The sequence below is a fragment of the Astatotilapia calliptera genome, chromosome 12 (assembly GCF_964374335.1).
Source record: "Astatotilapia calliptera chromosome 12, fAstCal68.1, whole genome shotgun sequence".
Taxonomy (NCBI): domain Eukaryota; kingdom Metazoa; phylum Chordata; class Actinopteri; order Cichliformes; family Cichlidae; genus Astatotilapia; species Astatotilapia calliptera.
Window position 1 is genome coordinate 29,446,329 of NC_137433.1, and position 27,025 is coordinate 29,473,353.

General features: G+C 39.0%; 1 protein-coding gene across 1 annotated transcript; it reads right to left on the reverse strand.

The window, feature by feature from the left end:
• Nucleotides 1-31: 31 nt before the first annotated feature.
• Nucleotides 32-25,716, reverse strand: cspg4ba (chondroitin sulfate proteoglycan 4ba). The gene is made up of 10 exons (XM_026187388.2): nucleotides 25,452-25,716; nucleotides 21,744-21,907; nucleotides 14,483-18,052; nucleotides 13,731-14,204; nucleotides 13,065-13,241; nucleotides 7,264-7,462; nucleotides 5,924-6,055; nucleotides 3,279-3,451; nucleotides 2,679-2,862; nucleotides 32-2,216 (listed from the first exon to the last, which is right to left on the reverse strand). The coding sequence occupies exons 1-10, from the start codon at nucleotides 25,540-25,542 to the stop codon at nucleotides 175-177; spliced, it is 7,206 nt and encodes a 2,401-aa protein (XP_026043173.2). The 5' UTR covers nucleotides 25,543-25,716; the 3' UTR covers nucleotides 32-174.
• Between the last annotated feature and the right edge of the window lie 1,309 nt (nucleotides 25,717-27,025).

Genomic DNA, 27,025 nt, shown 5'->3' on the forward strand with positions numbered 1-27,025 from the left:
CATTCGACAACCAGCTAGGGAACAAATATTTTTCCTTTGCAGCCTGTGTGACTAGGGCCTTATTCATTTCATCATATTGCGTCATACATCCAAAATGGTGAACAAGTTATTGTCACACCGTCAGTGGTCATGTAACTCTAAAACCTGAATAGTGACAACTTCTGCTATAAAAGATCATACCCAGTATTGATTCTTCTGCAAAGTGGGAGTAGCGGTTCTAATCATTTGACATGATGTAACAGGGGAGCCATTACTCCATGAACTTACAACCATGTTTGAATCTATTGCGTTATAAGTTGTGCCCTGGTTTGGTGTCAATAACCGATCAAGCACTGGGCTGCCTGGGCAGTTATGGTTTAGAGGAGTGACAGTCACAGTGGGAACTGCTGGGCTCCTTTGGGTTTGGCCTTGGTAAGATGAACTGTTTGGAAGACCGGTGGATGTTTGCTCCTGTGCTGTAGCAGTGCTCTGCTTTCTTTGCCTGTGGTGTCGAAGAAAGACAACCAGCACCACAAAGATGATTACAAGCAGCAGCAGAGCAAGCAGTGGTAAGATAATCAGGAGTGGATTAGACGTTTTTTGAGGGTAGGACTCGACACGAACTGATGTGTTTTTGAAGAGAAACTCCTCTGTTTGAGATGGTTTGCCCAGAGTTGTACCAAAAACGCTAGTTCTGTTGGAGTTTCCCCAGCGGTTGCGTCCTCTGAACTTTTGCTGGTTTATGCTTGGTTGTTGGGTGGAGAGGAAAACTGTAGACAGGACTGGAAAAGCAGTCTTGATTGATGCCTGAGGCACAGATGATGTAGCTGAAACAGGACTCTTTGTGGGTGGAAAAAATGCTGGATCATATGGCACAACTGTAAAATGTAATTCCCCTTTAGCAGGTTGGACGCTATCAGCTTTCAGAACAAATACTACTGAATCGTTTAGCTCTTCAACTCCAGTCATGTTAGCATTCAGCTCTAGGGCTACCTTCGCCTGCATGATCTCTTGAAAGGTGAAGGACTCCACTGGGATAGCTTTTATGGTCATTTTTAATTTTGGTCGAACCACTTTCCCATACCTAGGATGGGATAATACTTCAAAGACGGGGTCACTGTCACTTATATTAGCCAGTTCAGATGCATTGAGAAAGTTTACATTGAATTTGACCGTAATCCCATTGGGAATCCTTAAACCTTTACCAGTCTGGAGTAAAGGTTTCACAGTTATGTTAAGCACTTGGTCAGTCAGATTTGCCTCTGAAGTGAAAGCAGTGAACTCAAAGCTGTCTTCGACAGAAGAAAGGGAGATCATATGGTAGGACAACCTTCCTGTCTGGAGATCTTCCTGGTCAAACAGCGTAACCTCTCGGTTGTCTCTCAAAAGTTTGCCAAATCTCAGAGGCCTTGTAATCTGGTAGTAAACTGTGACATTTTTCCCATTGGTCTCAGCAGCAAGGTTGTCCTCGGTCAGAGATACTAAAGTCCTACCTTGCTGGAGTTCTAATCCAGTATTTTTGACAAGAGTGATGGTAATTTCTGACACTTCTAGGTTAAAGAGTTTGTATATTGGTTTATGATAGCCATCTGTAACACTGAAGTAGAACGCTCCAGAGACAGAACTTCCATCATGGACGAAACAGACACTTCTGTTATTGATTTGAGCTTGGGTAAAGGCCACTATTGACTCATTCAAACTTCCTTTGAGAGCCAAGTAACCATTGCTTGGCTTGCTTATCACGGAGAACTTAATATCATCAGGAGGATTGTCCAAGTCTTCAATTTTGAGATTTTCTGGCCCAAGGGCTATTGTATCTCCTTGTACCACCTTCAGACTTGGAGCTTTGGTTTTTAGCAAAGGTGGCTGGTCATTCACAGGGATGACTGTAATATTAAAATGCTCCACAACAACATCACTGTCATCTTCAGGGCGTTGCGCAGTTTTTCCCTTAGGATTAAGCCAAGCGCTGAATATAAAAGAATCCTGAGTTGTCTCCGAGTTGTCGTGTTTATAGGTGATACCATATTTTTTAATAATGAATTGTGAGAAATTAGGTTTCTCCTTGGTTAGGTTTCTCTCACCAACCACGATGACACCATGTTGAGGCAGAGATGTTACCTGAAACCACACCTCATAGGAGCTACGCTGAGGTGTAGGCAGCTTGGACATCAGGTTAGTGGCATCGAGCTTGGACTCGTCAATGATGACACTCTCCCCTTCTGTCACCTCAGCACCTGTCACCAAGCAAACTTCAATTAGTCAGTCCCAACAATGTGCTAATGTTAGTGCCATCATCTACAGTTTTAAGAGTTTGAGAGGTGGGTCCTAGGAGAAAGCACACCTGCCACTTGACTAATTGTTTTAAAAAAGGAGGGCTTGGTAGCTAATATTCTCTTGCTTCTCCCCAGCAGGCAAGCATGTGGCTTGTCTGGGTGTTTTTCTGGTTTACTTTTCTTTCTTTTAAACACTTAGGCACTGACTTTTTCTCCTCCCACTTTCATTTAATTAAACAAATGTTGGTTCTCTTAAACTCTGTTATCTGTGCCGTCTCCCAATTTCATCTGAATTTTACACCGGTTCAGAACACACATATTGTAAGGATGCTCACATGATGAAGTTAATTTTTTTTTTTTTACCTCAAAGCAGCAGCGTGTCTGACCAGAGCTGCTAACACAGCTGTAGAGTCATATTCATACCTGTGTTTGCAAGCAGGATTGTGTTGTGTTCTGGTCCAGTATTCTCATATGAGATGTCAAATCTGAAGGTCAGACTGTCCACTGAAGCAGGTGGTGATGCTACAGAGAAGGTCATCGAGTCCATGGCTTCCCAGCCAACTGACTCAACAGGAGTTTGAATGTAAAAAACCTCTTTCCTGTCCACCTGTGGTACACACACACTCCAAAGAGTCAGGCAAGCCAAGTTACAAAAGAAATGTACATCTATGAAGTTACTGAAATCAGCCATCCTCAAAATGAACATAATCAACTGTGTAATCTGTGCAGCGGCCTCATTCTTAAAGATGTTTCTGCAGTCTGCATAATATTTATTCATTACTTTAAATCTGCTCTGCTCAGCGGTAAATATAGGACAACCATCACAACTGTGTCTGTGTCACATAATAATCCACCAGTAATAATTGATTACATAAAAGCATTACATGTTTTATTCATACAGAGGAAATCTGGCAGTGTTCCACATCAGCGGAGAAAGCCTATTGTTTAGTCTTTCTCTGTTTCATATTACATAGCACATAAGGGTGATAAGTATGGGCATGACCTCTGGCTCCTCACACTTACCATATCTTGTGTGAAAGTGGAGATGTCTGCTGTTGAATTATTAGGCTGCCTCATCACCAGACGCCCCAGTTTAGGATGCCGTGTCACACTGAATGTTATTACACGGTTTGAGGTGTTGCTCATGTCATTGGTCACTGCTTGTAAATACTCATTTGTGATTGGTCTCGAAGAGCCTGTACAGAAATGAGAAATTAAATAAGAATAGTAGCTTTACTGATAAAGTGGCCTGCTTCAGCATCCGTCAACAAAAAGATTGTTTTATTGAATTGAGTATCAAGTTAGCTGAAACCACGCAGTTAAAACCTTTTTTTCTACATTTTGTAAGTTTTCCCCTTTGAATGCGTTCCACATCTTTTTGACTCCAAATTATGCAAAACAAGGTCTGGAATAGACCGATGAGATTCCTTTGATGTGTCAAATTAAAGCAGCACTGCAGACATCAGAGACATTTTTACAGCACATCCAACTGCAGTGCGGGTGTTACATAAAATCCAAACAAGAATTTAAAAGTAGATCGGCTCCTTGCAGACGTAAATCTTCCGCTCGGGGAAAATGTAAAAAGAAGTGTCCACTGAGAGTAATAGGTGACTTCTAAGGAATTCTTTCTTCTTAAGATGGATTACATAGATTTCCACAGTCCTCCTGTCACTGTGAATATTGTTGGGATCCTAAAAGTCTGGTGATGAATGATGGAAATCAAAGATAGAGAGACAGAGGGGTGAAAGCACAGTGTAACCCATTCATCACTTTTTTTAAGCAGTGCTCCCACCATCCATATCTATCATGGGAAATTTCCTGCCTGGAAGAAGAGAGAGCAACAAGTTTCTTATCTTTTAACGACAAAAAACAAGCTTCTAATAATATCCAGTATTCCCACCATTAAGTAACTGTATCGGCCAATTAGATAATTAGCTTTGTGTACTAAAATAAAAGTGTAAATGTCTTTACTGGCACTACGACTATCCGTAAGAATGCTTTCAGGTAAATGTGGTTTCTAAATTCAGCATTTGCAACCATTTAGCAAGAAGTGTTTGCACAGTTTCCCAGAAAGCACCAAGACATTTAAGGTGTCTGTGAGGAAAGAGGAAAAATAAATAAATCTATCTTCCCTCCACACTGTGAAAGTGTTTCATGTCACCCCTCACCCCATCAAAACCCTTCATTGTCAGTTAAAGCTCCCATCCCGCCCTTTCTGTATCTCACTCTCTCTCTCCGGCTTGCCTGGCACGAAGCACAAACAGGGCTGTCTCAGGCAGACAGTGGCACAGCTTTTCAAGTACCCACTCACCCTGTGGCTGGGAAGCTCAGCAGAGCGTGCCAGTTGGCTGTATTCTATCCTCACCATATCCGTTCCTTCTAATTCACACTGAAAATCTCCACCACTGACAGACTACTGAAAATCTCAGAAAACTAAACATGTTTGCAGACACAGTTAACACCCAGCTGGCCTATTTTTATCTCCAAAATATTAACAGTAAAAAATATCAAAACATTAGGACATGGCAAAAGCTGATTCACTGGTCTGGTATTCGGGGATAAAAGTGCTTGCTGCAGCTGTTGTAGATGTACTGAATTATTTAACTAAAGGAATTCAGTGGTGTTTGGTAGCGGTCAGGCTGAGCATACAAGCAAATTTTGATGCAAAATACAGTTAAGTAGAGACTGATGGTGTCAGAAACAGTTAATGTTTCATAGAAAAAAAATTCCCCACCCCCAAAAAAATCCTAAAATAAAAAGAGGAAACCAATACTGTGCTCATGGTTCTTACTAGTACCACAGAAAACTTGTATGAGTTGATGACTGAGGCGAATAAAAATATGCCGTTTCAGTTCTTTTCAGGAAGCAGCTGTACACTTGATCATGACACAAATACTTTTAAAAAACCTCATATTATTAGAAGGGAAAATAAAACAATGGGAAGCATAGTTAGTAGTTTAGACTCAAGTCTTTTTGTTTCTTGCTGTCAACAAATCATGTGAAAAAAAAGCTATTTGGTTTTAACCACGGCCAGATGAAGCTCATTACTTCTGTCAAGGAGGTGATACAGCTGGTTTTGGTTTGTTTGTTAGGAGGATGACCCAGAAACTTATGGATGGATTTGATCTAAACCTAGATCCAGATCCAAGGATTTCTGGAAGAATTCCTTACTGATGCAAGGAGGGTAAAATTCAACATTTAGCATAAAATTTAATAGAATTGAATATTTTTGTAAAACACATCAAAGTTACATAAGACAACAGCTCAGTTCAAGAAAATATCAAAATAACCTCAATCCAGATTTGCTTCTGGATCAAGGGAGTTGCTTCGTGTAAAGAGTGAAGGGACTTTTCTTGCTTGGTGGAAGTATGCAGTGAGACCACATACTGGTTCACTGTTCCACTGAGCTCCATTATTCTCAAAAATAACACAGCACTGATGTACAAATCTGGTTCTGCTTTTCTTTTAGAATTGCTCTGTTCGTAAGTTTAAGGACATCTTAAAGTCAGATATTTCATACCCTTTGTCTGAGAGCTGAGCACCAAAGAAGAGGGAAGAGGACAAATATTAAAAAATAAACAAATAGGGTTTTTTTTTTAACAGTATTAAAATTTATATAGCCAGTTTTAGACTTTAATAATCACAAGCTTCTCAAAGAACAGGTTTACCTGGAAAGACCTTTAGTGGTTGACTCTTCTCCAAACTGAGAGCTAGGGCTTTAGCAGTAATACTGAAGATTTGTCTGGGAGTGAAGTTCACACCATCATTGGCCTGGAAGTTGAATCCTCCTGACATAGCACCTGGAAACATCATTAAACAAAACACTAATATTAACAGATCAAAGGATAAGTGGCATTTCCTTTACTCAACAAAAAACAGCCTTCATTTAGTTTTGTATGTACAAGTTTTTACTTTATTCTTGGCACAGACATATAAAAGAGCTCAAGAAAATGTAACAATTCCAAACGTCTAAGTAACCTCTGAGTATAGAACATAAATATTATAATGTACGTGTGGGTACACGCATGTAAAAAGAACACTTTCTTTTAGTCTTGCACGCTGTTATGACAAGCTTTCATGGTGGCACAAAACAAAGAAAAAGGTAGATAAAAATCAAAACAGTAAGCAGAACCCTGATCTGAGTCACCATTAAATGTTGACAAAAGTTATTCACTACGTCACAGCAGTTCCAGACTATCAAGTATTATCACCTCCAATCTGACTTTCAGCCCACTTGGCCGGTCTCATTTATACAATCAAGCCAATGGATAAGAAAGAAGGTTGCACACCGTTCCTACAGATTACTCTAATTCACAGAGAAACTGGAGAGAACATCAAACTGTAGCAATTGCTAACAGCACCTTCTAGTGGGTACAAAAAGGAATGGCAAAAATAAAAGATTTAAAAATATTTGGAATTATTTCATTTAAACCATGCAAGAGAATGAAAAGAATATAATATATCACAGTATATCTGCTGAATACCCTATAGCAACAGAAACTACTCCAGTGTCCATCACAGAACATTAGCTTTTGTTTGGAAATTTCCAGTTTAGAGTATCGACTCTGGGTTGAGTTACTTCTAGAACATGAAGGACCTGAAACTGTACTTGTTTAGACCTTGAGCTTGTATTGCCTATGAGCTAAATATTGTGCTCACTCATTCTTAGTGTATGACCTTTATATTTGTGTGTGAGTTTGTGTTTAAAAACACAATTTTAATACAAAATGTTCCTTTTAACTGATGAAATAGAACCTGATTAAAGACTACACAAATTAATTTGGGCAGCAGACTATAAAAAATTACATACTGAATAATATTATGATGGTAATCTGGCTGAATAATTATTAATTACATTCCTGTTTGGTAGTTAGCATTTATCAAAATTATTTTAATATGAAATTGGCTGGACAAAGTTTGCTATTTCTAGTTAAATATTTAAATAATTCAAATTAAAATATTAAATTCAGTAGTCCTCTCTCTGATATAGCATGGAAAATACATTTACCTTTGTGAACAAACACCAGCTGCCCCTGGTCTATGTGGGCCTGGGTGAAGTTGAGCACTGCCTTCATCGGGGCACTCTTCAAGGCCAGGTGTCCATTGCTGGGTGGAGTCACCATGAAGTGGAGCTCCTCTGGTGGTGTGTCTTGGTCCTGCACACTCAGATCATCCAAAGTGATTTCTGTCACTGAGGACACCCACACCTGGACAGGGGGCAGACAAGGACAGAGCAGAGACCATCTGACCTCAAGGAATCTACAAGATTTTGTTTGACAGGGCTCATAATGCGGAGGCTCACAGTGCATGACAGCTAAACCCAAGTTTGACATTTATTGTGGTATTTGGAATAAAAAGCTGCCACATCTGATCATGAAACTGGGGCACAAAACTTGCTAAAATAAAGCTTATTTACATTTGTAAATGCCAATCTTTTCCCATTTAATCTAGGCAGTGTAGAAGAAGTATGCAGTACAAAGTCTGTAAGGTAGAGCAAAATTATGTGCCATTTTATGAATTAAAAGTATCTGCACCACAGCTAAGCTACACCTACTTTCTGCAAAAATATAATAGCATACAAATGAAATAAAAGCCAGGCACATAAAAGACCACAGAAATAGCTCACGTGTTCCTGTCATTCATTAGCTAATGCAACTGACAAAGATGCTTTGAGTGTGAGTCCAGCTATAAGGCTATTTCACAGGCTTTCTTTCTTCTTCTTCTTTCTTTTTCTTCTGTGCAACATAACATCCACAGAAGGACTGCTACAAAAAATGTTCTAACTCAGGCAAATATAGGTGGTAATACAATAAAAACCTCAGGAAAACTGTCACTCAAACCAAGGACATTTCAAGACTAAATATAGCCATGTAAACTTTATACACAGTTAGGTGTTCTGCAGAGTGTTGGTTTGGTACAGTGAAGTATTGCTTCCATGTAAATTCAAAAGCTCAAGGCTAACACGAAGAAACAGAGGATCTCATTCACACACAGAACACGAAACTACTGAACCGTGCAGACACTTGACAACAAAAGATGAGCTTCTACAGTCCAGTCCAGAAGAACGATTGCATAACAAGCAATTGTTGTTAGGACAGGTTGTCATTCCACAGTAATTAATGCAATGTTGTGATCAGAATGATGTGAATGTATGGCCTGTAAAATGCGATGAACTGCACAAACCTTTTCCTTGTAAGACATTTTGAGCTGTCAAAGAACACGTGTCACATATGATATTAACAACACCTCTGCTTTTATAACATGTCAGGTCACCAGCAGCAGCAATAACAGATCCCTGAAACTGAAGCAGCTCAAAGGAATACAGCCATCATTAATTCTATTAACATCTGTGCTTTTTATATTGGCACAAACCTGTCTTCTGTGATGAGAAGATCAATGCCAGCAATATTAAAGATGATAATTGTGTTGTGTGTACTTCCTAGGACAAAAATAAATTTTATTTTTATTTAGTCTTGTGTCAAATGCTACAAAAAGAAAATCATAAAACGATGATTTTATGAAATTAAATGTTATCTTGTTATTCCCTAAACATTCACGACTGTAAAAGTCCGTATAGATTACCTATAAGTAAAAGGTTTAAACATTCCGCTGATACAAACTAGGGTTGGGTGTTTTTTTTATTATTTTCCCACTGGCCACCCTCAGTCTAATAACCAGCAGTGGCTGATACATCTGGGTAGGTGTGTTCAGGGTGCACAGCCTGTATCTTTTGGTAATGGTGGAAAAACTAGTCCCTTGTAAGTAAGCTTGCTTATCCAAAGTTTCAGGATAGCTTGCAAGCTCAGAAATTTGTCAGAGGTTGGTGCTTTGTTCTATACCAGCAGTCCTCAACCCCCGGGCCACAGACCAGTACCGGGCTGCGAGAGTTGAGGCTCGGGTGTTTATCGTTAACTTGGTTTCCCTGGGTCTTTTCCCGTGTTGTAGTTGTGTGTCTTATTTTGAAAGAAATATTTATGCGTTACCATACCGACCAGAGAGCATTAAGGGGTAGAGAGGAGGATGCTACTCTGAAATGTTGTTGGCGCATTTCAGGAGGATGCCGCTAATAAAGTTACACAATTACACAGTGAATTCGCATTTATTATTATATTTACAAAATACCACAGTTTTTGTCTTGGCTGTATCATTTTATTTTGTTGTATTTTTCTGTGACGCCTTAAAGGCCAATCCGTGAAAACATTGTCTGACATTAAACTGGTCTGTGGCGCAAAAAAGGTTGGGGACTGCAGTTCTATAATATCTAGCATCAACCCTAAAATGCCAGATCTCCATAGCAGTGTTTGTGTTCAACCATCTACTTTAGCTCAACACACTGGGGTGCCATGGAGCTATTGGGCAATTGTGTTGAACTTGTTTGTTTACAGAGCTGAATCTTTAATGACAGAGCACAAAAATAGGCCAAACAAAATGTCAAAAATCATCCAATACAACAGTTTCAAAAAGAAAACAGATTATAGCTAAACTGTATATTAACAACAGAATCAGTAAATAGCAGTGCTGACAAACTCACTGCCCACTTTGTTTGGGACACCTCCTCAACTTCTCCCTAACATAAATATTTAATCAACTTATCATACGGCAACAACTCTGCATTTAGGTTTATACATGGTCAAGAAAACCTGATTTAAGCGACTCTAAATGTGTATTTCAAAAACTGTTGAACACTGGGATTTTCTCAGAGAATGGTCATTAAGAAAGGAAATATTCAGTGAGCAACAGTTCTCTGGGTGGAAAGCCCATGTTGATGTCAGAAGATTGGAGTGATGAGTCTTGATTTCTGCAGCAACGTTTAGATAACAGGGCCAGAATTTGGTGTCATTAAAGAATGAATCCATTCTGACTTGTACCAACAAGTATGGTAGGTGATGATGCTGTAATGGTAATGGGGATATTTTCTTAGCACACTTTGGACTCGTTAGGTACAAATGAGCATCATTTAAACACCACATGTCCATCTCTTAATAGCTACAGTGTACCCATTTTCTCATGACTGCTTCCAGCAGGATAACGCACCATGACACAAAGCTCCTATCGCATCAAATGTGAAAATTACTACTAGTACTAGAAAACTGTCAGCGAGTATCTACATAACTCTATACGGACCAAGATTCATACTTTTAGCTTTTGGTATGAATGCTGAGAACCAAACAACCAAAGCTGAGCCAGAAAGTAAAAACATAAATTTTAGGGGCAGTGGATAGTAGTGGATTCATTATTTACCACGTAATTATTAATCAGTAAACAACTTACCGTGAAGACATCACTTCACCTTGCACTACTGTCTGTTCAGCTGAGATGCTAAAAATGCTACACGTGATGCACACTCTTCCAAACTTGAGTTTCTATAAATTGTTTTTTTCAAATCACACAAACTACATGATCACAGCATTTGTAAATGAGTTAAAAAAAAAAAAAAGAAAGAAAGAAAAAAAGTTAGGTTTCTACTTAATCAACAGATATAACGTTCTAAAAAGAGAACAAGTAAACACTTCCTGTTAAAAAATATTTTTTGTATGTTTTACAGAATTAAGTTTCATCATGTGCTTTTTTGTGTTGAAGGTGTGATCACTGTTGTTTTCACACACTTACCGAGCAGACTCTTGTTTATTGGCAGGTTTGTGCTTGGTGAAAGGTGGGCAAAGTGAACAATTATCACAGTTTGCAGAAGAGAGAATTTTGAACAAGAGTGAAACAAAAAAAGAAAGAAAAACAAAAAGAAAAAAAAATGCATTCCTTACTTTAAAAATATAGAACTAAATATGTCAAGTTGGATCTGAACTTAAATAAAACACTAAACACTGGTGAATGGACCTGAAAAGCTCAAATGATAATTAGCAATGAGCTGGCCTTATACTTTAAATTGTTACATTATTTAAATGGATCATAATGTATACCAATCAAATAGAAGCCTCTGGAATGGGACAACACACACTCCACATCAGCCCTGCAGCAGAACATCTTAAGTGAGTGTGCGTTCTTCTGGTGTGAAATGACTCCACCTCCAATAATCCCCTATTTAACAGGAAGTCACAGCAGGACTGATGAACAGCACACATGAGATATGATAGACCTCATGCTGCTGCTTATCAGGCTACAGCTTTAGTAATAGAGATGACAGATTAGACAAATTTATTTGAGTCATTAGTGCAAAACCTAAACTGCTTGATGCTTCTTTTTAACATGTTTTTAATAAGATGTCTTCTTTTATTTAATCATGTGTCTGTCTTAGCCTTTATTCTCTTGGCAAGTTCAAAAGGTGGAACGCTGCACTATGAGAAAGAGTCCTCACAACTCAGTGCAGCATCGCCATGAACAATACTGGTTTCAGTTACACAAGATATTTTCAAGAAACAATTGTTGGTCTTTATTTCTGTAAATAAAGAGTTGAAATGTGGCAAAAGGAGTAGGGGCTATGACCTGTAGCAAACAGCCAGCAGCTAATGTCACATCGGGTACACATTTACCATGTGGTATGTGCCCTAACCACTCAGCCACCATCTCTCTCTCTCTGGAAATACTGGAGTATTTCCAAGGGCAGGTAACGTGTACTGATAATTCCAGCTTGCAAAAAGAAATATAGCAAGTCTTTTTAAAAAACTGAAACAGAGAATGTAATATTTGCATAAAAAGTGTTTTTTCTAAAATAATTCAAATGCATATACACACATGATTGCAAGAAAAAAGTTCACTCTCTTAAAATCATGTGCAGGGCATTTTTAAGACCAATGATTAGAGGTAAGACAGGGCCACCTTGTGGCCACTGATGAATCAGCTCCCTAGACTTAAAAGCCTTGACCTCCAACTTAACACATATTTAAAAAAGAAAAAAGAAAAGAAAAAATGGCTCATTTGATTTAAATTTAACAGAGCACACATGCAGATCAGTTTGTCAGTCAACATCACCAAAATGTAAAACTTGCCAGCTACTCTTTAGCACAGTAAATGTTAGAAGTTGCTCCTCTCTGTGTCTGCAGGATCCCAGAGGAATTTGAGGCATTTGGGGCACAGACTACAAAGACCTATACTTCAAACTCTCCTTACAGCTGGATCTCCTCCAACTCCAGCCAGAGTTGTATTTGTATTACAGAGTAGCACAAGACAGCACTGCTCAGCAAATATACACAAAAGACAACTTGTTAAATTTATAAGTATAGATATGTATAACATATCTGAGTAGGGATTGCTTTTCACATACAGTATACTAAACATATATTAAATAACCAGAACATTTTCCTTTGGTAAGAAAAGGACAAAAATAAAGGTGAAGTAGAGCAAAAGTGGACCAAAATGAGGCAGCGTGGTCACAATGTTTACCATTTTTAAACACTCAACACTTGAATATTGTTGAACAGATTTTATTTATGGAAATTTATTTTCACCATTGGATCTACTGTCTCTGTAATGCTCGGAAATAATCCTTGACTTAATTAAAAGTTTTTATAATAAGCCTAAGAAATCATTTCCAGCCACTCCAGATCCCCCAAAAATAGCAGCTCATTGTTCAAGTCATTGTGATATATCTCAATACTGGTTAGAGTTGTTTGAAAATTTAACTTTTGAACATCATACCAGACTTTCCTGCAAGTTCTTTTTATGCTTGATTTAAGTTGCTATTCTATGCTACAAACCCCTATGGACCCTCTTCCACATAGCAAACATAGTTTCCCCCATCCACCCTGCCAGCCAGCCATGGCAACTTGTAACACTGCCCACATGACAGTAAGCTCTAGTGCCAGACCTCCTAGTAAAAAAAAAAGTGTCTGAAGTTTAAATATAGAGCAGACTCACCCTGAGGACCCTGTTGGTTATAATAACAGGAGGCTCGTCGTTGGCGGGTATAACCTGGATGTGCACCATCTGAGCTGCACTCTGCTTCCTCAAGCTCGTATCATTGGCCACCAAAGTGAAATTGTCAGCTAAGGTTTCACTGCTGTCGTGGACGTAGTAAATGAACTCATGCTCCACCTGAATAATGATCACAGAAAGGATAGACTGGCATAGCAAAGGGTCTTCCAAAACACAGCAGTGCATAAAACTACCTTATGATGCTTAGGTCACAATCTCTTCTCTTGCATATAATTTCCACATGATAATAATGTGAAACCTCTCAGAAAATACTTAAGGGCATAATGACAAGATTAAAAAAAAAAAACTAGGAAAATGATGATATTCCTATTGGGATAGGGTGGGAAAGATTTTTCTTTAAAGCATTTAATGAGAACCAAATCGAAGGTTACGAAGGTTACTTAAAATAATTAGTCCAGTCAATTAATGAGTAATTGATGGATGCATCCTCTAAATTCTAAACACTTGATGCAAACAAAAAAAACCAAACAAAAAAAATAAAATAAATGTCACTGCGACACTAAATCAAAGCAGTTTTATACCCACCCAACTGCCAGTCTAATGCTATTTTCTGTGGTAACTGTAAGAGAGTTTGTCAGAATATCTCACCTGCCTCCTGGTGAAAGTGGTTATGGCCACACCAGGATGTCGTGAGTGCTCGATGTGACCATGCTGCGGGGGCTGAGTCAAATTATAAAAGAAGTTGATTCCCGAAAAGTGTCGATTGGTGACTTTGAGCACATCCTGCGTCAGTGCTTTGGCTGCACCTTCGTTCAGTGTGATATTGGAGACTTGAAGTGGGATGAGCAGGGGGATGATGTCTACAAACATTTTAATGTTAGTGACATCAGTGACCCCGTTGGTGGCATCAAGGATGAAGGTGTCGTTGACTTTGTTTGGCTCCACCTGCACATACTGAATGTTCCCGCTGTTGATGTCATTTTGGGTAAATGTGTTGACAGGGGACTGTTTGGTTCCGATGTAGCGCTCTTCCGCTTCAACAAAACGCCTGAGAAAGCCATAAGATGGGGCTACCTTTACGGTGAACACAATCTCAGATGGCAGGTTGTCCTCGTGGGTGACCTGCAAGAATCAGAAAACATTTGGTCCTTAAATTTGAAATGTCTCTTGTGTCACTGAGGTTTAGTTGTCGTGTGATTCTCAACAAAAACTGGCAAAATAGTAAAACATAAAAACAAAAACTGGTCAAAGATTTGTTTTAAGCCTTTCAGCAGCATACAAGCAGTTGATGTAATATTTCCTTCAATTCAGATTACGGTACTTATTTCACTCATTTATCAAAAAAAAACTTTAATTGAATGCGTCAAAGAAATTAAAGTTCTTTAAATGAAAATACTCACCTCTAGTTTAGTTTCATCAATCTTTGCTGGTTTTCCCTCTTCCACCAATAAAGTATCATGATGCTGTACAATGGGAGGTCTCTGATGACTTTCCAGGTAAACCTTCACATTGACCCTGCTTGTGAGCTGAAGACTTTTAGCTTTCACCGTTATGTTGAAATAGTCTGTCAGATATTTGCTGTCATTGTGCCGATAGCGGATCAGCCCTGCTTTTAAGTCAGCTTGTGTGAATGTCACAACGGTTGTTTCATTGCGGTAAAGACTTCCATGCTTTGGACCATCGTCTAACTTGAAGATAACCTCCTTGTCATCTCGGATGTCCAGATTTGACATTACACTATAATTGCTGGTGGAAAAGACCACTGAATGACCTTTCTGGACCAGCAGGCCGGTGTTATTGTCGACTTTCAAGAAAGGGTCATGTGCACTGATGTGTAAAAGGCCTGACACAAAATGTTTTCCATCGGAGACAAAAAGTACAAATCTGCCAGAGCTCACACCTTTGTGAATGAACAGCACCCGCTTTTCTTCCAAATCCTTCTGTCGAAACTGGAACAGCCGATAAGTGGTGTCATTTACCAGCACGAGGTCTCCCATTGGGATACCACGTCGAGTGTAAACCAATTGACCGTCATCAAAGTCAGAGTCGGCATCTTGATATTGCAGATCTTCTGTAGTGAGTAACTTCTGTCCATCCCTTACTACGTGGAAAACTTTATCAATTACACGTACTGGTTTTTGGTCATTTAGCAGCTGAATGGATATGTTAAAAACACTTTCCTTGGAGCCAGGTTCATCTTCTGCAATAAAAGGTTTGAATCCTTGGGTGGTGGAGGCTATGAAAGTGAATTCATCTTGAGTCGTTTCACTGTCATCATGGACATATATTATACGTTCCTCTAAAATATCTTTATTACTAAAGGTTAAGATGTTGTCATAGCTAGCATTGGAATTTGACTGACTTATACGGACTAGCTTTCCATGTTTTGGGCTGTTTATAACTGTATAAAACATATCCTTCGTGCTCAGAGTCTCTGCAAAGAGCTCATCTTTGGTGATAAGCTTACTTTCTCCCTCCTGAAGTGAGAGTCCTGCATTTCTAATAAACACGCTGTTAACATCAGCCTTAATAGAAAACTGAAAATCATAGTTCTGTGACTGAGCATGTTTAGAAACCAGATGAAATTTGAATCTGTCAGTTGTATCTTGGTAAGGTCTGTCAACTAGCTCGTAATGCACTTTTAGATCTGTTACATCTCTTTGGCTAAAGGTGGAGTTCTTCTTTAAGACTATGGTGTTGAGAAGTAATTTCCCTTTCTTTGGTGTAGTGAGAACCCGAAAATATAGGTCATCCTCTGAGAGAGTCACACCTTCAGTTGTGGCAAAAAGACACTCTGAGTTTAGTGTCACTTTCCTCACTTTATCCAAATCTATCATAGTGTTTCTCACCAGGTGGTACTTTACCCACTTCACAGTGATTGGGAACAAGATTTCAGTGGTTTCCCTTGCAGCCACATTAACTTTACACTTGAAGTAATCAGTGGGATTAGATGTCTGGATGTCTTGGAAAGTACTAACATATCTCAAGCGCTCCTTTTCTAAAAGCCTTTGTGAAAATGAATCAGTATGCCTCCATTCACCACTTGAGTGAAGTCTCTGGAGTTCTCCATACTGAGGTGGTTCAATGACATCGTATCGAATGTCTACAACCTGGTTCACAGCATTTGTTTGCAGAGCCAGCTGCTTTGAGCCAATAATAGCAGTTTCTCCTTGAATGATATCAAGGCCTGTGTTGTTAGCAATCTTATACTCGAGTGCTACAGCCATAATTCGTAAAACTACAGTGTTGCTGACCTTTTCCCCATCACTAACTCTCAGAACTATCCTTGAATTTCGAACCCCTGTGTGAACGTAGTATACCCTCAGTTCGTCTAAGTCTATATATGAAAATGAGGTCACTGCCTTGCCTGGGTTGCTTTCAACTTCCAAGTATCCTGCATCAGCATTCAAGTTCCCAAGTACAGAAAAGAAAAGGTCTGTGTAATTGCTGTCAATGTCTGTTGCCATCAAAACATCAGTGGTGAGGCGTTTCTTTGAGTTCTCCAGCAGAACAAAGAGATTTCCTTGAGGTAGACTCAACTCAGGTGCATCATTAGTGGATGTCACTGAAATATTGTAGCGGTACAGTTTGGTGCCCTTTAAATAATCAGGAACTTGCTTTCGACTACTAGAAAAAATTGAAAACATGAAGAAATCATCCGGTTCCTCTGAGCCTCCGTGGATGTACATTACTCGCTCATGCCAAAGGTCCAACATGCTGAAAGTATTCTCCTCTTGGTCCTGATCGACATCAAGCCTTATCTGACCTCGAAGTGGTTGCTCCTCTATCCGAAACATAATTTGAGACTGTCGAATGCCAAGTTTTCTAAAGTCCAAGAGAACCTTGATGTGTTTGGCTTCAAGAGATGCTCGACCACCCTCTTGGACTATAAGGTTCTTAAGCTGCACAAAATTGAAACCATACCTTCTGTCCAAGCCCCATGCAAGTGTGGACATATCAATCGATGGTGTTGGTGTTATCAAGTGAAAAAGAGATCCTGGAGTATTTGTTGGATTCAAAGCAGTTGGTGGATCTGATTCTTTCTCTGGCTCACAACCAACTGATATATCTTTGGTGACTACAGCATTAGAGAGACCCATCTTAACTCTGTTAACTGCAATGTTCTTTAGACATCCTTTGAAGGAACCTCCCCTGGCACGCTTTCCAGATATAGAGACAAGCCCCATCTTTTTGACTTCAGATCTTGTGCCATCATCGATGCCTCCAACAAAAAGATAACCTTTAAGCTGGAGCGCTTTTGGGTGAGGGATAATGCCAGATTTCACCATCTCTCCATCAATAGTTAGTTCAAGGCTTTTGGAACTGAAATATAACTTGATGGAATGCCATTTTCTGTCATTGATGAGCGTGAGTGAACGAAGCTCAGTTTTGGTTTCACCTGTTCCAACAACAGCCACAAGCAAACCGTCCTGAATCTCCAGAGCCACAAACTTCTCCTCTCTGGCTGCATTGTACAGGATAATTCCCTCTTTAGCTGAAGTGTGCATAACACACTCAAATGCAGCCTCCTGCTCAGTAATCCAGGTTGGAAGAGAAATGTAAGCCCTCGAGCTGAAGAAACTGATAGGGTCCTCTTCAGTGGCAAAGAACTGGGGACTGCAGCCTAAAGACACTTCATGAACATTCTTGTATCCGGTATATGGTCTCAGTGATGACAGCAAGTCACGTTCATTGAAAAGTACATCATCCATGCAGCCTCGGAAGCAAACTGGGTCTCTGGGCAGGTAAGGTCTATCCAAGCCCCCCGAGCCTCCAACATAGAGACCATCTGTGTTGAGACTGTAATGGGGACCTGGCACCTTTACACTGCTGTGAGAGTTTGAGTCAACAGTAAGAGTGATGTTGAGCTGCACATGATGGACTTCCACATGGTGCCAGGCCAGATCGTTGAGATGGGTTCCCCGGTCTGATTCTAACATCTGCTCCCCCGATCCAAGATCCAATTTCAGCTGGGAGAAAGAACAAAAACAACTGGATTACAAAATATGACATTTTACGAAATATTATGCAAATGCACAGAGCAACTTAAGGAGGAAATTAAGTAAATTTAGGCTTATTATTACATAACAATAAAAAAGTATTTGCTCCCACCCTGATTTCTTTTTTAAATATTTGCTATACTTTAATGTTCCTGATCAAACAGTATTTTCTATTAGATAAATAGAATGCAGTTTTTAAATGAAAATCTTGATAATTTAAGGGGAAAAAATATTCAAACTTACATGGGCCTATGTTAAAAAATAATTGCATAATATAGCAGGACAATGATTGGAAGCATATTACCTCAGAAATAGCTAAAGAAAACAAAACTAAATAAAAAAAAACCCCTCTTCAATGTGGCTGAATTAACACAATTCGGCAAAGAAGAGTGGGCAAAAATTCCCCCAGAATGATGTGACTCATTGCCAGTTACTGCAAATGCTTGATTGTACTTTTTGCTGGCAAGGGTGGCACAACCAGTTATTAGGTTTAGGGGGCGATTACTTTATCACATATGGCTTGGATAGCTTTTTAAATAAAACCATTAATTAAAGACAGCATTATGCATTTACTCAGGCTATCTTTATCTAATATTAGATGACATCAAACATCTAAGTGTGACAAATATGCAAAAAAAAAAAGTTGGATGGGTATAAAATACTTTTTCTAACTTTTCACTTTTTCCAATACCCTTTAAAAAAAATATATCCCACATTAAATATGACTCATTGCTAGGAATGCTAGTAGTAGTATGCAGGTCCAGCATGTGGCTCCAGACCGATTACCTCAGGAAATACTGAATGCACTGCCATGAAAATTTGGTTTATGGTCCCCGAAGGTTGACACTACGGACTTCAGCGACTGTGAAGACCTATCAACTTTTCTCTAAGGACTTTATTTTATGTTTGTTTAGTTTAACACAGTTTGACATCACTGTGACACAAACACTTACAGCATATAAAGTCTTAACTTTAATGACCCAACAACAGATTGACAGAACAGAACCAACATTGTTGGTTCTTAAAACAAGGATCTTGATATATTTAGTGATATCCAGAATACTTTGGTAAATTGAACACCATCAGGAGTTTAACATAAATTAAACAGACATTCATGGATGAACTTTGATAACTTTAGTGACTCCTTAATTTTTTATCCAGTAATGCAAAACCACTTTTGTGCTCAAGTACATGTTATTTGGTATGATCATACAGAAAATATAATTTTAATACAATCTAAAATTGTTTATACAGTGGTACACATGTAAAATAATAATTCTTGAAATATTTTCATTGTACAAGCAAAAGTAGAGAACCCCGAAGGAGAAGCAAGATTTAAATTGCTTATTTTCCATGATGTCACCTGTGATTATAACAGTGAGCTTTGTCTGTCGTTTAAAGCAGGAAGAGCACTATTATCTTTTTGCCTTCAGCTATGTCCTCAGAGAATCACATCACCTTCTCAAACTAATGCACCATTTAGATGATGTGCTTGTCAAGGCTTGCTGTTCAGTCGCCACTATTCATGGACTGGTTTCCGGGAAGCGACGCTCATGCCTGACTCACACGAAATGAGACCCCAAGCCAGAGGAAAACTTGTGTGACGGAAGAAATAAAACAAAACAAAACCCTAAAATGGTAACCAGTGCCAGTTTATGAACACGGAGTTCACTCCTCGTGCTTACTAAGGTACAACTCTGCAACACAGTTGTCAGTGTGATTCATTCCCAGCAGCGAAAGTCTAACACAAATAGATGCTTAGTCACAGGGATTTCTCTAGTCTGAAGCAGAAAAGCTCTAATGCATATCTGATGACTTCCTATGTTTCCTATGAATGTGTCTACTTACAAAAAAGTCTTCTGGCAGTATATCTGTGCATTCTGTGTGCTGATTTAGCCTGGCAGGGCTGCTTACAAGATGCTTTAGAACAGGGGTGTCAAACTCAAATACACAGTGGGCCAAAATTCAAAATGAAACAAAGTCGCAGGCTAACATTAATATTTATTGAAAAAAAATTCTTCCTCCAGATATAAGAATGAATCTTTTCTTATGGACTCAAACAAGTTTAGCTGAAAAACTGAATATGGAACAAGCAAAGTTTAATACTAAACAATATATATATTAGCTGTATAATACCAGTAGGCCAGCTCTAATAGTAATTTGGTATGGCTTCGCGGGCCAAATGTAATTAGACTGCGGGCCAAATTTGGCCCGCGGGCCAGAGTTTGACACCTATGCTTTAGAAGCTATCTTCAATGGACATTTTGATTTACCTTTAAATTCTCCATGCAAAGCTTCTGTTACAGGACTTTAATGCTTGTGGCACAAGCTTATCTTTAATTACTAAATTCCTGTGTAAACCTACTGTACACCTACATTTTGATAAATACAAAATAAATCTCAAAAGGTGGCAGTGAATGCTATATTTAACCACATACAGCTTCCTTTTAATATAAAACTGTTGCTGAAACATGATATTTCATTGTTTTCCACTCCATTAATTAAGGCTCATTCTAGTATGAAATTCAGAACCCAGATAAACAGGAACCAATAAACTTTGTGAAATAATCATTATTACAATAACAGATCAGTGAAAAAAAATCTGTATGATACATGTTTGAATACATTTGACTTTCATTCACAGTTTACACAAATTTATTTATAAAAGCGTTTAATTTTGAACAGACTGAGCTTTGTAGGCTGAGTTTAAGAGGACAGCTCATGATTGAACAGAACAAAAGCCACTGGAGTGTAGATATATAAGTTTAAGATTAGACTGATGACAATATTTGAACAACAATGTTTAGGTCATTTAACTGTGCATACCTTCTATATTACATTACATTAGTTATTATACTGTAGAACATCAGGTAAAGAACAATACACTACTTAGAGATGGGATGACTAACTCATTCAATAGTTGCAATGACAAACAATTTTGTGATATTTCATGTTTTATTCTTGGACTCTACTATAGGTCTGCATGATTGATGGTTTAAAATAATCCATATTTATTACATATTGGGCTTTGGTGCCTTTGGTCCTTTGTTACATGGAAGCAGTTGGAAGTAGATTTTTGGGGGTATATCATGAAGAGCTATAAGAAGAGGGAATAAAACTGTCTGAAATGGGGAATTTAAAGGAGTCTGAAGTCTGAACTTTTGGCTCACAGAGATTACTTGCACATATATTGGCCTCATTACTTTGGCCATGTTTAATATGAGCATCCACAATTGTAACAGACGTGTGTTTCACTGTCATCCAGCCTCTCAATCATGTGGTTTGAGTGACTAATCTGTCCATGATCTCAAAAATCTTTCATCATCTCGTTGTGTTCACTGTGACAAGAAGTGACTGGTATGGCATTAAGACTCAGCTCACACCACACAGGCTTGTCAGCTTGTGTCAACGTGTTCAGAGACTGACACTGTCAACAGAGACAGAGCCACAGCTAATGGTGACGAATGTTTGTTTGTCCAAAATGCACATACATGTAGTCAGACACAAAAAGTAAAAACTGGATGTTGTGCATATAGCATACTGTGTGTGTGTGTGTGTGTGTGTGTGTGTGTGTGTGTGTGTGTGTGTGTGTGTGCGTGAACGTGTGAAATTATATGCCTGAACACATATGCTCATGTCCTGGAGCCATGGATGTACCCACCTGCAGGCGACCTGTGTGGAGCTCTAGTAAAAAGTAGTGGGTCTGTCCAGCGGCGAGAAACAGCAGGCCATTTGTGCTCGAGGTTCTGAAGCGAATGTGGAGCACGTTACGGTCGGACGACTGTCTCGCCTTGAGCTGTACAAAGCCGTCACCATAGAAGGAAGCTGCGAGAGGAAAAGGGATTGGGAAAAAAAACCTAGAGACTTAGAGGAAGAGTACATGTCCTCAATTTTGGTGTCTTTTTTCAGGCTAACTCACAATTATTTAAACTGAGACGAGTACAAGAGAGAACTGGGACAGGAAGTAGAGTAGCAGTGACTACAACAAACAGAGCAAGTCAAGTCAAGCATTGTGGTCTCAATATAGTCGACATGTGACATTTAGATATAAAAGCCAGCATAATTATCATCAAAGCTGTTCTTTACAAGTGAGCAGACTGTGTATAAGTGGGAAGGGCACACACAGAGCTTTACACCACACGCTGCGCACAAATTATACCTCACCTGATTTCAAAGACTTGTCAGATTCTCTGGATCTACTGAGTTTAGCCTTCGCGGTGGGCTAGTTACACTTAAAAGGCTCCATGCATTCAATTACAACAAGAATACAATTATTGTAGCTTTAAAGCTTTACCTATAGAATAATAACCACCTTTAAGACGAAACTAAACTCAAGCCTGCAGAACTGCAGGTTTATCTCTCGTTAGTAGCTGTAGGAGAAAGTTGTTCATGGTTTCTCTTAAATGTATAGCAGTTACATATGTTGACTTTAATGCCATAACAGCAGTGTACCAACTGAGGCAGTGGATGTGGAGGAGGCTTGCGGGAAGTCCGTCATGTTCGGGCATGCCCTGCCCTGACAGGAACCTTCAACCTGAACATGAAAGGCTCTGACGTCCCCACATTGTCTGTGGCCCCATGTTCCAGAAACAGCGTGGCGGACGGACCCAGCTGTTTCTTCTACATCACCTCCCTGCCATTTCACATCACCCTGTAATCTGGGCTAACATGCTCTGAAGCGTTTTTGTCTGAGCCTCCATGCCCGGGCACCACCAGTTCAGTTTTTAATGAGCTCCAGAGTCCCCAGCATATTGAATGGTTAACAAACTGAAGAAATGTGCCCATTCTACATTTGATTTCCCCCCCCCCCTCCCCCCTGCTGCTAATGAGCTAAAAGTGCTCAGTGGGGGAAGCTAGATAAAGTTAATGTCTGCTCATGCATTACTCCGCCTCCTAAAAGGGTTAATGCACTAATGTGCAGTTTGCTTAAACTGATCCACTCTGTGTGGACCGTGCAATATTTTCTTTTTAAGCAATTCGATCAGTTAAGCATGTTAATAAGCCCTTGAGGCACATTAAGATACAATAATCAATGAGAATGAATTTAAAATATAAACAACTAGAGAAAGGAAAACAAAATAAAACTTAGTTTGTATAACTGAGATGGAGCTTTAACACATCTAGGCCATACGTGCTGTTGCTTCATTTAGAAATTCTATACATAGATATATTTAAAATCATACACATTCTTATTTTGTTAACCTAAATTTATACAATTTTGGCTTGCTTCACATGTTAACAGCCAACTCTTATTTACTCCCCGCAAACAAAAGTCCAGACTTTAAGTGTCAACTAATGCTATTTTGTCAACCATGAGCTAAATCATCTGGTTAATATAATGTCTAGTAATTAAAAAAATACTTTTTCGTTTAACCAAAACAAACAACCACGATATACTTACTTATTATTTAATAGCTCAAAAGAAACTAAAATGATTGTCCCTATTGTGAAGCCAGAACTACGGTGGCCCCTAGAGACAAAGCACGTACAAGTTCCAAATAGCACGTACAAACTCCAAAACACTTACAAATTCCAAAGCACGCAGAAATTCCAAAGCATGTACAAACTCCAAAACACGTACAAAACTCCAAAACACATGCAAACTCCAAAACACATACAAAATCCAAAACACCTACAAATTCCAAAGCACGAACAAATTCCAAAGCTGAAATGAAATTAACTGACCAGTAACCAACCTAAGTTTGAAACCCTGTTTAGATGGAACTGTTAAATGTAGCTGGAAGTAAACAAAAACTGATATCCACAAAGGCATCCAGCCTTACTTATCTCTATTTATTTGTCCCGTGCCATTCATCTTCATGGTTCTGTGTACATAAGAAGGAATAAGCACTTCCCAAAACTGTTCAAGAGGAATGCACGAACATTTTTCTCTTAAATTCACAAGGATGGACATGCATGCTCAATTGTATTTTAGCGTCATCAAGATGACGTTTAAGTCATATGACTGAAAGTCATGTTTGGTTAAAACAAAAGGGTCAGAACCTCCCCATCGCTGCATCTCCCAGTTTGCTTGTGAGGAAGTGGATTCTGGATCAGATGAAGAATGATGCCCCCCCCCCAAAAAAAGTAAACAAGCATTCTGACATGACCAAAAGTTTGAATTTTTGAGGGAATGTTAATTAAAGAGCACTGCAGACTAACCAGAAAACAATTCCCATGTTTTGAATGTTGCTCTATAATCTAGATTTCAGCAGGGTTAGTTTCTGTGCATTAAGGACATTTTCTAAGAGATTTCACAAACTGCTTTTTCAACAACAAAGCCAGAGAACACCTAACAGTTAATTTTAGGGGCGACAGCAGTGCTTGTCACTGCCTGTGTGCTCAGTTTATACAACAAATCAGAAATGCAACTTGACTGAAGTGCCTGTTTGGGTTTTTTGTGGACTCTCTGTTGCCCTTGCTTGTTTCATAATGCAAAGACAGTAGAGATGAAAAAAAAAAAAGAAAACATCCAGAAATCCACTGAAGTAAGGCAAATATCTATACAGTAGTCATGTGCAAAGAAGGATATAGTAAGTGAGAGTCACTCTGAAATAATTCCTGAGGCCAAAGCCTGGATGAACTCTGAATTTAGATGACACATGTCTGGGATCAAATTATTCAAATGGGCTAAGGAATGCTCACATGAATGCAAATAATGTACAGCTAAACTGAAAATCACATCTCCCTCCCTTTAGGTCTCCTAAGGCAGCAACAACTGTCCATTTCTTTGAATTTAATTGAGTGTGCTACTGTCACAGTCTGATAGTTCTTCCACTGCAGTGGGCATCACAGTCCTATTTCTGCTGCTGTCTCTGATCATATCAGACTACTGTGGGCGTCCATACAGAAACAGATTATAAGAATGGGTGGGGGTTACTTAAATGAGAGGTATACTGATGTTTTCAGCTGAGTTAATATAAAAGTAATCACAGGGTTGTGCTGTTTAAAGACTAAACGAGCTGCTATTGTTGCTGGGAGTAATCGTGACACTGCAGCCAAAAGACCCTGCAGCCTACCCTCTATCACATCGTGTTTAATCCTGTTAAACTCAGGTCAACATTTTAGGACCTGTGATGCAGAGTAACGCAATATTATGTACCGAAATCCGTCAACAAACTATTGTTAAGTGATAATAAGCATTAGTGCTGTAGTTTATCACCGCCAACAAATATGGTGAACTGCACGCACAAGTACGAGGTATTTATAAACTGTTAATCACAGCCAGAGACTACAAACTAAAAACAGCGAAACAACTCTTCAAATTTAACAAGGGAAAGATTAAAACACCCTGCCACTGAACGCATCATTAAATAAATGTATCGCTGTCGTTTTCATTTGATAAAGTCAGAGAAGTTACAGTTGTTACCTCCTGACGCCAAATGGACAAGAAGCGACCACCAAAGCAGACCACAGAGCCACAACTTCTTCTTCTGGGTGTTTTTCCCAACAGAGTCCATCTTCCTCGTCTCGGTAGAAACGCTAATGTTTAGCCGGCAGTGGAGTCACATATTTACAGACTGGTTTTCACTTCTTCGCGCTTCGCTAACGCGACATAAAGCGACTAGAAGCTGGTCGTCCGACCAGTCAGAGAATGTGTGCACTGCCCGGACAGTCAGCAGGAGATCCCGAACTGAAGCTCCAACTGACCCTCGCCAAACTCCGCCTCGTGCGCGTGCGTGCACGGGGAATTTCAAAATAAAAGCCAGGAGCGAGGGTAAACGCTGCAGGGTTATTCAAGCAAACGGCGGCAAGTGGAAACAAAGATTGAAAATGTAAACAGACATTTGGTGAGCACACAGTGAAGCTGAATTAGAGTCATTCGCCGTTATTAAAATGCAGTCACGTTTAACCCAATATCTGGGAATCTATTTTAACCAAAGCCTAATTTAAACTAATTATTGGGGAAAATGCTGCTGATAAGAGAACTAAAGAATTAAATGACCATTGCCAAAAGGGGGAAAGCATTTGCAAAGCGCTTGGAATCAGTTTGTTTGTTTGTTTTAAACATTTGTGCCCAAGCCACCTTAAAGGGCTAAAAGTTTCAAGGCACAACTGTTTTAATATCTAAAGAAAATTGGCTTAATATGGCCAAGTGTTTTCTGTTGACAGTTTTCAGGTGTTTTACTTGTGCTTGTGTGCGTGTTTACAGACAGGAGGAGGTGATCAGTTTTACCTCCTGGTTATCTGTCAGGGAATCTGGTGTACTAATATAGTGTGTTTAAATGCCAGTTATTACTTTTTTCCCCATGTATAATAATATTTGGTTGACAGAAGAATCCCAGAGAACACCTGGACTTCCCTTATGGCACAGTATTTGGGAACAGCTACTCTAAATCATTTCTTTGTTTGACTAGCTCACAAGACTCAGCTTAACATAACACTAGGCAGACACACTTAAACATCATAAACTATTGAGGGAAATTATGGCTATTTGGTATTCCAAGCATGAGTCCATAGAAAAAAAAAACTTTGAATGTTGTAAAATGTGCAGTTTAGCACACATCATCTCTGTGTTTTCTTTCCCGGTTTTTACTCAGTGAGATTCAAATGTTTGTAAGGCTGTTAAGCATGAATGTAACAAGTGCTTGTTACTGTCCTTACATGTAAATACACACATAATATACATCTAGCATTCAATCTTTGTAAATAAGATTTAGAACTTTTACATTTTAAGGCAATCAAGTTTGGGTTTTTTAGTCTGCATTGAAGATCTTAAAACATTTATGATGTTTTTGGTTGCAAGTGAAGCAATAATAATAAGTAATGACATGTTAACACAAGATAACATTTGAATGTAATATTTAATTCAATAATAGGTATTTTGTAACTGGATTTGAATATTGTGTGTAGCTTCCTAATAAACCCTACTGTTCTATAATTGATTTCACTTTGTGATTACTTATTTGACAGCACTATAAAGAGCATCTCTCCAAAATAATT